Source organism: Leptonotus elevatus, chromosome 12 (genome assembly GCF_054856555.1).
Source record: "Leptonotus elevatus isolate MCC_2025b chromosome 12, RoL_Lele_1.0, whole genome shotgun sequence".
Taxonomy (NCBI): Eukaryota; Metazoa; Chordata; class Actinopteri; order Syngnathiformes; family Syngnathidae; genus Leptonotus; species Leptonotus elevatus.
This window is the reverse complement of record NC_141250.1, coordinates 21626238-21639125: the sequence shown is the minus strand read 5'-3', so window position 1 is coordinate 21639125 and position 12888 is coordinate 21626238. Positions and strand designations below refer to the sequence as shown.

The 12888-nt window shown below is 42.8% G+C and overlaps 1 protein-coding gene across 1 annotated transcript in view; it reads right to left on the bottom strand.

Annotated features, from left to right (window-relative positions):
- Positions 1 to 12888, bottom strand: part of dnah7 (dynein, axonemal, heavy chain 7) — a 61299-nt gene that overhangs the window by 44457 nt on the left and 3954 nt on the right. The window contains exons 11-20 of the mRNA XM_086090513.1: positions 12004 to 12273; positions 11388 to 11515; positions 10503 to 10581; positions 10116 to 10340; positions 9079 to 9225; positions 7335 to 7514; positions 7115 to 7255; positions 5283 to 5653; positions 3883 to 4069; positions 286 to 479 (exon numbers count right to left, since the gene is read on the bottom strand). Coding sequence (XP_085946639.1) covers positions 286 to 479; positions 3883 to 4069; positions 5283 to 5653; positions 7115 to 7255; positions 7335 to 7514; positions 9079 to 9225; positions 10116 to 10340; positions 10503 to 10581; positions 11388 to 11515; positions 12004 to 12273 — 1922 coding nt within the window. The remainder of the gene's footprint in view (positions 1 to 285; positions 480 to 3882; positions 4070 to 5282; positions 5654 to 7114; positions 7256 to 7334; positions 7515 to 9078; positions 9226 to 10115; positions 10341 to 10502; positions 10582 to 11387; positions 11516 to 12003; positions 12274 to 12888) is intronic.

Sequence of the window (12888 nt, the reverse complement as noted above, 5' to 3'; positions counted from 1 at the left end):
GTAATCGGCAAAGGTTGCCTTTTTACTTATTATTGACTTGGGAAATCATGCTATTAGGCTAACCATGTAGCAAGGTAGCAACCCGAGTGTGGAAAAGCCATGTCCTGAATGAACTGAACAATTCGGCATGCGAATGGTTTGAATCGGTTGCGAAAAGTGCAAGGGAAATAAAAGTGGATTCTTGGAAATTGGCAAAAATGAGTCCACTCCCCCCAAAAAATGAGCTGAACATTTTCACAATGGAATTGTTTGAATTGGTGTTGCAATACATTGCGGCCCGTTTACCTTGTTGGGTCTTTGGTCTCGGAGAGAATTTCCAGCAACTCTTCATTGGACAGGAAGAAAAAGCGAGGGAAGTAGAGACGTTTCTTCTCCAGGTAATTGTTGAGCCCTTTGAGGATCATCTCCAGATGCTCGTTGGACTTCTTTTGCCTGTCCAGCATTTGACTGATTTCAATCACGGCCAACACGCGCTTGTCCTGCCAAGTGGAAAAACAGAAAAAATACTTTGGACATGGCAACAATGGGAAATCCAAAAAAATTGAGATTTTTGTAAATCTGCCAACTAAAATGAAAGGCGATAAACCGGACATACGAGTTGAATTCATTATGCGATGTCACTCAAAAACGCTCGCATCTCAAATCATCTTTCCTTCACCCAAACGAATGGAAGAATAATGACTTCATTCCAGGCGTGTGTCCGCTGAATGCGCCACATGCTGATTTGCAACACTGATTTAAAGTTTGTGAAATGTATAAAGTGCTGCATCCATCAGTGAAAATTCTATTCTTTTTTTTTTCCCACACTCTTGAGCTCCACGTCCCTACGTAGAAACCACTCAAATTGTTGAGTTGAAAATGTGCGTCATTTCTCTACTTCATTCTCTGGTGTGATGCCCACAGAATAGTGATGCCCTTCCTGTACCTTTTCATCAGGCAAACGTGTCACCGAATTGTGATTAAGACACCTGGGAGCTCTTTTAATTTGTGAGGGGGAAAATCGCACAAAATGTCCTGCACAAAGAAAGTATTCAAGTGAGTAAAAAAAAAGAAAGCATCTCTTTCATTTTGTCAGGCGGCTCGATGACAAATCAGAGCGCGGATGCGTTGCGCGCGGTCTGCCTGTCCCTCGGTGGCCTCATTTTCTTTGCAACTGGAGATAACGGGGCCCCTTCCAGACAAAATCTATAATTTCTATTTGACGCTCAGGCCCGAGCTTTCGCCTGAAATTGATGCGTCTGGTTTCAGGTCCGCTGAGCACGTTGTTACCCTTTGCAAACTCTTTGAGGGCGGCAGCCCGGCGCAGCGGTCGCGTTCCGGTCCCCTTAAAGCTCTTTTGCTTTCGACGTCTCGATATTCACGTCTCGGTTCTTGTTTCTTTTCTTTTCTCACCCTTGTTCTTTTGTGCCAAGTTTTATTGTTGTTCCTATTGTGCGTTTGCTTGCTTTCCTTTCTAACTCTATCTTATGTTTTTTGAACAAATGTAAATATCAGACGATAAACCAACAAAACATAAAATGCCGGTTTTAATGTGTGAATTTATTTATGAAGGAAAACAAATATTCAGAGCAACTTAGCCTTGTGTGGAAAACGTACTTTGCACTTGTTAAATCATGAATTAAAACTGTGGCTAAAGACATTTTTTGAAAAAGCTGAGTTACTCTTTACTCACACCCAATTATCGGTACCTGATTACCTCCTCACCTGTCCAATCGGGGGGAAAAATCACTTCCAATTGAACCTGTCTGACAAAATGAAGTTGATGTCTAAAAGGCTTTAAAAAAAAATAAAAAATAAAATAAAAATATAAAAAAATTAAAAAAAATTAAATAAAATAAAATAAAAAATAATAAAAAATAAAAAAATATATAAAAAATAAAAAATAAATAAAAATAAAAATATATATATAAAAAAAATATATATAAAAAATAATAATAATAGTAAAAAAAAATTTTTTAAAAAATAATAATAAAATTAAAAAAAAAAAAATAAATAAATAAAAATAAATAAATAAAATAAAAGGCTTTCAAAGCCGTTCCTAATGCTTTTTAATTTTCCAGCCAAACATGCCGAGAGCCATTCCGTGCAAAATGGAGGAAACATGGAACAGTGGTGAACCGTCCCAGAAGTGGCCGGCCTACAAAAAAATGAATCATTCAGGAGGTCACAAAGGAAACCCAGGACAACATCTTAAAGAACTGCCAGGCCACTACTGCCTCAGTTAAGGTCAATGTTCATAACCGAAATATAGAGTTCCAAGTTGAAAAACCACTGCAAACCAAAAAGAACAAATATATTCATCTTACTTTCACAAAACAAACAAAAACAACATCCGAGTGATTCCCAAAACTTTATGGACTGACAAGATGAATGAAAGTTGACCTTTTTGGAAGGTGTATGTGATTCAAGTCAAACTTGATGGTCGCAGGGTTTGGGTTTGGGGCTGCTTTGTTACTTCAGGACCCGGACAACTTGATGCGATTAATGGAAGCATGAACTCTGCTCTTCGTGAGAACAGTTTCGGCCATCAGTAGGTGACCTCAAGCTGAAGCGCACTTGAGTTCGATGCAATGATGCAAAACACAACAGCTGTTCAACGTTTTGGTCGTGGCCTCATCAAAGTCCGGACTCGAATCTGATTGAATTCTAGCGTTGGCATGACCGAAAAATAGCTCCATACTGTAGGATTTCTGCCCTGCGATTGGCTGGCAACCAGTTCAGGGTGTACCCCGCCTACTGCCCGTAGCCAGCTGGGATAGGCTCCAGCAACCCCCGCGACCCTTGTGAGGACAAGCGGTACAGAAAATGGATGGATGTAGGATTTCTTAGAAAAACTCAATTTATCTTTGTTGATGATTTTTTCCCATAAGTACGCTATGCTAGGATGTGATAACGAGGCGCCAATGTGTCCACCATTTTGTTTTTCCCCTAATATGTCATTTCTTCACTGCTGCCTAGACAATCACAAGTAATAATAGGAGCACATCCCATTTTTTTTTTTTCCATGAAACTGTTTAGCTTTAACAATGCAGCACCCCACCACCCTAATGAGACGCTGACTGCCATATTGTTTGCTAAAAGAGTGATGGGGCTCCCGCAATAAGGCTCCAATAAGAGCCCATGATGAATTGCCAGCTTTCTACTCGTGGACAATATAGTGTGAAGTGAAGCACAATGAAAAAGACCAAGACTGTCAAACTGCCCAATCAGCTGAGGACTTTGTCTGTCCCCCCCCCCCCCCCCCCCATTGAGACCATCTGCATACTGCATAAAACGTCATTATGATACATAATGCTTGCATTGGAGTATTGTTATCATTTAGCTTTACGCTGACCAAATGCATAAAAAAAAGAACCTTTTTCCAATTGTCCCCAACAACAATTGGAATAAATTTGTCTTTATCAGATGGCCATCGTAGATCGAACTGTACGGCCCAATCACGTTTTTGCATGTGTATCTGCTTTGGCCCGGGCTCAGGGTTCTATTTATATTTTCTTTTGGGGGTGAAAAGTCACCTTGGAGAAGTCCAAGGCCCAAGTCGCTCGTTCCCTCGTCAAAGAAACTCAGTACAGTGGAATGATGCCATTCACTGCCATTGAGATTTGGTGTTGCGTCATCGCTGCCAAACAAGTACGCCAAGTTTTATTCAAATCAAAATCAGCTTGGTTAAAGGGATACTTGACTCATTGAGCCATTTTGTCCAGAATGAAGTTGATAACTTCAGGTAGAATTAATACCTTTAAAAACGTTTTTTTTCCACTTTCTGCATTGGGGAAAAAAAAAAATTCTCCCGCACTTTTGCCATTGTTATTAAAAAACAAACACGTTAACAGAAGACTGTCTAGAAAAGTGACGGATTGAATGCAGACGACGTGTACGCACCGTAGCGACTTGCTTCATGGTGTCCTTCCAGGTTTTGTCCACGTTGGTGAAGCGGCGTCCCTCTTCGGGCATCTGAGCCATGATGTCGGGCGAGCTGAAGATGGGCTCCAGGTAAAGCCACGTGGACTGAACCTTCAGCCACTCGTCCAGGATCTCCTGGAGAAGCATTAACGTGCCCTCCCAATCGCTGCAAGTGAAAAACAATCGTGGAAAGCTGGCTTATTATAGACAATCTTTTGTTCTCTGGCTAATTCTACAAAAAGAAGAATTTCTGCCCAATTTCCAGAAGTCTGACCCCACAATGAGTTTCTTCGCCCATGACTTTGTATATAAGCTGGGTGAAGATCCAGCACTTTCAAGCAATTGCCCGTCTATACCGTCTTCAGACACTATCATGCCAAAGCTATAAAAGGTAAGCAGAGCTGCAATGAGTTTCATTGGCGGCAACGGATTAGAGTTAGCTGTTGGGTGTCGTTCCTTCTTTCCTTCAACCTTACTTCCTCCTTTCTTTCCTTCATTTCATAACCTAGTTTGCTTCCTTCCTCCTTTCATGCCTTCAACCTGAGATGTCTTATTTTCTTCCTTCAACTTTCCGTCCTTTAATACCATCATTGCTTCCATGCATCCTTCTGACCTCCCTTCATCCTTCCTTATTCCCTTTCTTCTTTCCTTCTATCACTCCATAAAGTCCTTTCCTACTACTCCCATCCTCCCTTACCTTCCATTGTTCTTCTTTCCTTCCTTACAGCCTTCAATTAGTCTTCATTCACCCTTCGTCCTTTCCTTCCTTCAATCAATCCTCCCATGCAAGCTTCAATCCCTCGTTCGTGCCCATTCTTTCCTTCCTTCCATCCTTCCTTCCTTCCTTCCTTCAATCAACCCTCCCATGCTAGCTTCAATCCCTCGTTCGTGCCCATTCTTTCCTTCCTTCCATCCTTCCTTCCTTCCTTCCTTCAATCAATCCTCCCATGCTAGCTTCAATCCCTCGTTCGTGCCCATTCTTTCCTTCCTTCCATCCTTCCTTCCTTCCTTCCTTCCTTCAATCATACCTCCCATGCTAGCTTCAATCCCTCGTTCGTGCCCATTCTTTCCTTCCTTCCTTCCTTCCTTCCTTCCTTCCTTCAATCAATCCTCCCATGCTAGCTTCATTCCCTCGTTCGTGCCCATTCTTTCCTTCCTTCCTTCCTTCCTTCCTTCAATCAATCCTCCCATGCTAGCTTCAATCCCTCGTTTGTGCCCATTCTTTCCTTCCTTCCATCCTTCCTTCCTTCCTTCCTTCAATCAACCCTCCCATGCTAGCTTCAATCCCTCGTTCGTGCCCATTCTTTCCTTCCTTCCTTCCTTCCCTCCTGCCTCCCTCGCTTCCATTGAAGAGATTCACGGCGCGGATGCGGCCTTACCGTATCTCCACCTCGAAAGGCTTGATGTACGGCGAGCCCTTCATGGTCTGCGTCTTAACGATGTGGTCGTCCAGCAGCATCTGTATCTCGTCCACCGACGACAGGATGCTGGTCCCCGTCTCGCGGTAGGGCAGAAGCTTGAAGGTGATGTCGGCCCACTCGGTGGTCATCTTCTCCAGGGCCTTCTCCAGGGAGTACTCCTTGCTGGCCGACTCGCTGATGGTTTCAAAGTCGGGCAGGAACTCCTCCATTTTCAGGGACAGGAAGTGGGACATGCAGACGGACTCCTCGTCGGTGGTGGTGAGGGGTTTGCCCGAGATTTCGCTCAGGATCTCCCAGTGGCGCGGACGCAGTCCTGGATTACAGAGCACCTGTGCAGAAAAGGATCAACTGTTGAGTGGCAGCCGGTCCACGGCGTACCCCGCTTCTCACCGTTGACTCAAACCACGACCTCGACTTTTGTCCATGAACTCAAATGCTTTTAAAAACTAACTGAAACTACATTTTACATTTAGAAAACTAACTTAAAAAAATGTCCTTAATTTGCCAATTAATTAATGAGCTTTTGGGGTTGGTTTTAAATGCATTTATTTTTGTATGACAGCACGGCCGTTGGCCGAAAGAAGGAAGGTCACTTGGGGGTCGTGCTCCTTTAACGGTTTGTCGCCTAGAAGTCATATTGCCGGCAGTCGTTAAAAAAAAAATGCTACCAGATGACATCACCCCAAGAGACGAGCCGCGCTTGCGTGTTTGGAATGGCTTGCAAAGCCACAAATCCACATTTGGAAGTTGCCAACTTGGCAAACATCGGATGGAAAGCGAAACCGTAGCTTTACTTAAGACGTCAGGGTTGTGATATGTGAAACTTAGAAGCACTGCACTTGTTGTGCTTCAAAGGCCGATGTAGCTGTACAGTACCCGTATTTGATTTGTGGATAGCTGTTTTTAGGGTAGGTTCGAGCGGGAGATCGACAGACGGATCGGTGCAGCGTCTGCAGTGATGCGGACGCTGTATCGGTCCGTTGTGGTGAAGAAGGAGCCGAGCCGAAAGGCAAAGCTCTCGATTTACCGGTCGATCTACGTTCCTGCCCTCACCTGCGGTCACGAGCTGCGGGTCGTGACCGAAAGAACAGGATCCCGGATACAAGCGGCCGAAATGAGTTTCCTCCGCAGGGTAGTCGGGCTCTCCCTTCGAGATAGGGTGAGAAGCTCGGTCATTCGGGAGGGACTCAGCGTCGAGCCGCTACTCCTCCACGATGAGAGGAACCAGTTGAGGTGGCTGGGGCATCTGGTTCGGATGCCTCCTGGGCGCCTCCCTGGGGAGGTGTTCCGGGCATGTCCTACCGGCAGGAGGCCCCGGGGACGACCCAGGACACGCTGGAGAGACTACGTCTCACGGCTGGCCTGGGAACGCCTTGGCATCCCATCGGAGGAGCTGGCTGAAGTGGCTGGGGAGAGGGAAGTCTGGGCTTCCCTGCTAAAGCTGCTGCCCCCGCGACCCGACCCCGGATAAGCGGAATTGAAGACGGAACGGAACGGAACGGAACGGATAGATGTTTTTAAAATATTGTTTTTGTTGAGTTCTCACTACACACTACTTAGTGCAATGTTTTTTTGTACACAAGAAATACACAAAATTGTTTTAAAAAAACTAACACTAATAAAAACTCAACTTATGCAAAGCATTGTTTAAAAAAAAAATCTAATCAAAACTAAGAAACCCGCTCTGAAAAACTAATCAAAACTAGCTCAATTTAAAAACCAAAATTCACAAATTAACTACTGTATAAAGGACAATTGTAAAAGTATTCTAACCCTGGTTGGTGCCTCACCTGCACCATGGGCACATCATTTTTGAAGACGTCCACCTTCTCCTTCATGATGGTGGCCAGGCCCAGCGCGTTGGGCACTTCCGAAAAGCTTTTCTCCAGCTTATACAAAGAACGCCAGTAGTTGCTGACATCGCCTTCTATCTGAAAGGCGGAGCAAATGACCACATTTCACAAAGGGTGCGGTTTTGACGCCATCTTGAGAGAAGGATGCTGGCTTTACCTTGTCCGGGTTGACGCCGGACAGCGGCCCGTAGAGCCACAGATCGTAATTGGTCAGGAAGTCGTTGGAGATTTCGTACAGGCGCAGGAAGGGCGTGAGCTTGTCCTGAGTCTTTTTGCGCAGCGGGTACTGCGAGGCGGGCCAGTCGAACGCTTCCTCTTCCAGGTTGAATTCGTTAATCTGTTGACGAGATTTTTTTTTTTTTATGACATCATAGGGCAGTATGCCATCGACTAGAAAACAAAGAAATGAATGTATCTTTTCGGCTATCTTTGCCAGAGTGACAAGCGGGACAATTAAACGCTTGTCCAGAAGGTACAAATTTGTACATCCAAACAAAATGATTCGTGGTAGACTATTTCCCAAACTAATCCAATGTTGATGTTGAATATCTCAACTATTTCCTTTTTTTCTCTTTCTGAAAAACCCTGTCTAAATGGGAAAGTAGTAAAGTAATTGGTCACACAAATGTATGGTTAAGTTACACAGCTCAACTGAGAGGATCTTAGGTTAGTCTGTGTTGTGTTGTGCATTTTCGTTTTCAGCTTGAATATCGTCACCCTCTTAAAAATTTTGCATTTTTTTGCATTTTTTTTTTTTTGCCTAAATCATCTCCTCATGATGCAAATGGTTAAATTTTTTGTGTTTTCTGAGAAGTCTGAAAAAAAATATTTAGGCAATTATTTTAAGAAGGCATCAATATGCTCCAGTACGCCGGTGACACTGATGAGGATAGATAGAAAAAAATGGGTGGATGGAAGGATAAACAATACTGTATAAGCCACTACGACATTATGCACAGTTTAAGCATAATATACGGGGACATTTAAAATAAGCGCACACTTTGAGAATGACAGCCCTATCCCTAAACCCCATGACTGTAATAATAGTTTTGCGTTCAACTTGTGTTCAGATGTCACACTGAGCAAGTCAATTTGTGAATACATTGAGACAAGATCATCATTAATTCCATATAACAACGGTGGCTGACTGGTTAGCACGTCCGCCTCCCAGTGCAAAGGTTGTGAGATCAAGTCCGGGCTTCGGCCTTCCTGGGTGGAGTTTGCATGTTCTCCCCGTGCCTGCGTGGCTTTTCTCCGGGTACTCCGGTTTCCTCCCACATTCCAAAAACATGCACGGCAGGTGAATTGGACACTCCAAATTGTCCATAGGTGCGATTGTGAGTATGGTTGTTCGTCTCTGTGTGCCCTGCGATTGGCTGGCAACCAGTTCAGGGTGTAACCCCGCCTACTGCCCGAAGCCAGCTGGGATAGGCTCCAGCAACCCCCGCGACCCTTGTGAGGACAAGCGGTACAGAAAATGGATGGATGGATGGATGGACTTCTGGAGACATTTTTTTGTTTCCCCCTGTGTGCCATGAGTTTTTTCTAATGTAAAGTAGGCGCCTGCTTGGTGGCAATGAATGGTGGGAAATAATGTAGTAATAATACACATGGAGCGCCAAGCAGGCAGGTGAGCTCATTCTCGAGCCAATGCTGCCCTCTTCAGGTCCAAATGTCGCAACAGCGCATCAAGAAATGGAGCAATACTATTAATGCATTTGAATTCTGTTTTCCAGCCCTTGGAAGCAGACAAAGTGTGATGGACTTATCACAACAACCTCTGACCAAATTAGCTTAACTTCAGGGGTAGACATGGTAGTTATGTTTAATTGATGTTCGGATTATGACGGGGTCCAAATAGCCTAAAATGTGCACAAAAATTGAAGATGCTCGCAAATTACCCGTTCTATTCCAGCCTCCAGTTTGGCATTGAGAGCCTGGGCCTTTTTCAGGTACTTGCCGAGATCCTCCAGGTCGCCAAAAGACAAAAACTCCTCCACTTGGACGCTGTGCGTCTCCAGCTCCTCCTCAAAGAGCTCACGGAACAACTGCAAACATCAAACACAGATCCATGGAAACTTTTACAACACCAATACATGTTTTGGCTCACTCAAATATTATTATTGAGTTTTACTTTATTCATATTGCTTTATTTTATGATCAAATACACACACAAAATACATTAAATATTCATATTAATTTAAATTAAATTATCAATAATAACTTCATTAATAAACCATTTTACATAAAATAAAAATGCAATTAAACTGGTTTATACAAAATTTTAAAAAATTATCATACCGTTAACAGATGACCATGAAATGTTCTTTTGTTATTAAAATAACTGTTGTGAATAGCAAAATAAACAATATTTAATGTAAAAAAATATTGAAAAATACTATATTATAAAATCCCAAAAATGTCAAAAGATAAACAATTTCACATCTTATTGCCTCATTTGTTAATTAAAATTAAATTATCATTTTAATTTTTTTTAAATATCATGCAATTTTTGTTTTAAATCAACTGTTACTACAAAGGTATTGCGAAAATAAAAATACATTTAGCATTTATGTTGTGAAATGACTGGATTTATAATTATATAATAATTAGGCCTATATGTAATTAATATGATTACAAAAAATATAATTAATGAAAAAACAGGAAATGTCATGTTATTTGTACAAATATTGCTCAAATAAACAGTTAAAAATACCATGTATTACATAATTTGTCCATTAACTAAATTATTTCCCACACATTGCCTATATTTGTTATATTTGTTATCCGATGCATTATTGTAAAATAAAAAAGTTTACATTTTTACAGCTTTTTGAAAAATCCAGGGCCGCAAAAAAGGTTGCCAATCCCTCTTTTCGACTATTACGCATTTTCCGTCTATTCCAGTCCAACGTTTTAGTAGAGAAAAGTGATTAACCTTGAGGCTGTTCTGATATTGCGTGCTCTTTTCCAAGACAATCTGTTCGTGCTCCTCAAAGATGTTGGGCAGACGCCTGAGCCACTGGATGGTTTTTCTGTTGAGCTCCATGTCGGCGGGCGAGAGCGACACAAAGTCGATGAGGGAGCACAGCTGCGTGTTGGAGTTTGCCAACCTTTGCTCCAGCTGCGGGAGCTCGGTGGTCTTCACTTTATTCACAAAGGCCTAACCGCACACACACACACGCACACGCACACACAGCAAACTTTGATGCCATCTTCCACCTGCGTAAAATGGCGTGGGCTATAAAATCCTTCTGAATTAAGTGTGACCATACAATTTGGCCCAACATCCTAATAGGCTGTGTAGGATATTTAATGTGGATACCTTCAACTCCATCAGTGAATGCGTGTCAGGCGGTGTGCTCACGGCCCTGTCTGCGATCTTTTCAAATTCATTGCAGAGCCTTTGGAATCAAGACAACATACTAGGCATGAGAAAAGAAATCGGTCCCCTCGGGTCTCCTGGTGTTCGGTTTAGGTGAACGGTATGAGATTTTTTCTAATAGGTTTTCTGGTGAGCTAACAAATACACGCACGCACGCACGCACATACACATACTCACCCACACACACACACACAAAAAAAAAAATATATATATATATATATATATATATATATATATTTATATATATATATATATATATATATATTTAAAAAAAAAAAAAAAAGGAGCAATGATGATGACATTTCCGAATGAACAATACTGAGCTCTTAAAAAGAAGAAAAAAAGGAAAAGAAAAGAAATCATTTTTAAAACTCACTTAACTTGCCAGCTTATTTATAAAGGATCTTTCACTTAAATAGCTGTCAGGGACCTTTGACGTCTATCGCTGTCAATGGCAGGGAATGAGTTTTTAATAGTTGCATTTTGTATGAAACAATTGATCCATCCATCCACTTTTCGATGGCGCTACAATTAAGGTCATGGGTGAGCAAGGGTGCAAGTCGAGAGAAAAAAAAGCCTTCATGCTCAAACTTGTGACTTCATTCTCACATATGGACAATTTAGAGCTTTCAATGATGCTAACGTGTGTTTTTGAAATGTGGTAGAAAGCTGGAATATGGGCAAAAAAAACTCAACATGAACACAGGGAGGGAGAACACGCGCCACACAAGAAGGCTGCAGCCCGGATTCGAACCGAAGAATTGTGAGGCGGGTGCGCTAACCGCTGGTCAATTCCAAAAATTGAATTTTGCCAAACCAACTGACGCTGTGTTGATGGCTTGATGGCCCTCCAGCATCCGCGTGACCAGTTTTTGCTGGAGGTCCGTCGCACGCTTCACCAGGGCCTGAATGAGCTTGTGGCACTGGACCTCGAACATGCCGAGATCGACCACCTGAAAAAAACAGCACATCGGCACCATATTGCAATCAGTGGTGGGAAGTAATCGGGTATTTTTGTAGGCCTTCCGCAGCTTTATTTTTTTTTATTTTATTTTTTTTATAAGCTTTATTGAAGGAATTTATATGGTGCTATCGGCAACAAGAAAAAGAAAAACATCTTTTTATCTGAAAAAAAAAGTCTGTCTAATCTGAAAAAATTACAAGTCGGGTGTAAAATACAAGAGTCTGTACTTCTTGTCAAGGTGGAATGTGAGTGGTTGAGGGACGGTGGACCCAAAATGCAGGGAAACGGGAATCAAGTGCATTGTGTAGAATTTCAATTAATCATCGGGAAAAAGGTGAGCAGATAACCATGACGACAAGAACACCCACACCAAACAAAAAAAACCCCACAGATCCAAAACATGACACTTCTTTCGTTTATCGTGTTTATATTCTTTCCTCATTGAAAAATCTCTCCGTCGTTGTCATGTGACCGTACCTTACGCGAGGTGTAGCGGATCTGGTCGATCAGCTGCTGGTAGTTGTTCACCTCCATCAAGAGCTCCTGGAAGGTGTGCTCCTCCCCCAGGAAGCGCTCCATAGTTAACTCGGCCTCCTTGTTCACCAAGGTGGTGTATTTGTCGAACTCGCGGATGTGCGCCACGGGCTTCACGTACTCGCCGTGGATCACCTTGCGAACCTCTTCCTCCTGGGCCTCGATGATCTCGGGGAGGATCACCGGTTTGAGGGTCTCCCCGGAGCTGCTCGACTGGGAGACGAGGGAAAGAAAAAAAAAAGAGTACGATGAGGTAGACTTCCCATAAATGAGTATCCATCCATCCATTTTCTGTACCGCTTGTCCTCACAAGGGTCGCGGGGGTTGCTGGAGCCTATCCCAGCTGGCTTGGGGCAGTAGGCGGGGTTACACCCTGAACTGGTTGCCAGCCAATCGCAGGGCACACAGAGACGAACAACCATACTCACAATCGCGCCTTGTTTGTGGATAGTAGTTTTGAAATGTCTGCTTCAAAACAAAATGGCTGACTTCCTGTTCTATTTTAGGCATAGGTCTTTCAGATTTTCTTGTGTGTTTTGTTGTGATCGGCATGTCCACGTCAATTTCGCGTGGATTGGCGTCCAGGGCTGATTTGTTGTTTAACTTTATAGCAAAGCATGAGGCCTGGAATTAGAAACTCAAACAATTCGAATTCTCTTCTTGGCTCTCGACGGAGGTGGTCGCTTATCTTTCGCTTTCTGTCTTATAATCTTTCGTCTACGCAATCATCCGAGCCTCCAGCTGCATTTTACTCTTAAAATAAACAATATATGGAATTGATCGGCTGGTCTTTCAACGTAATTGACTTAATATTCTCGATGAGAAGAT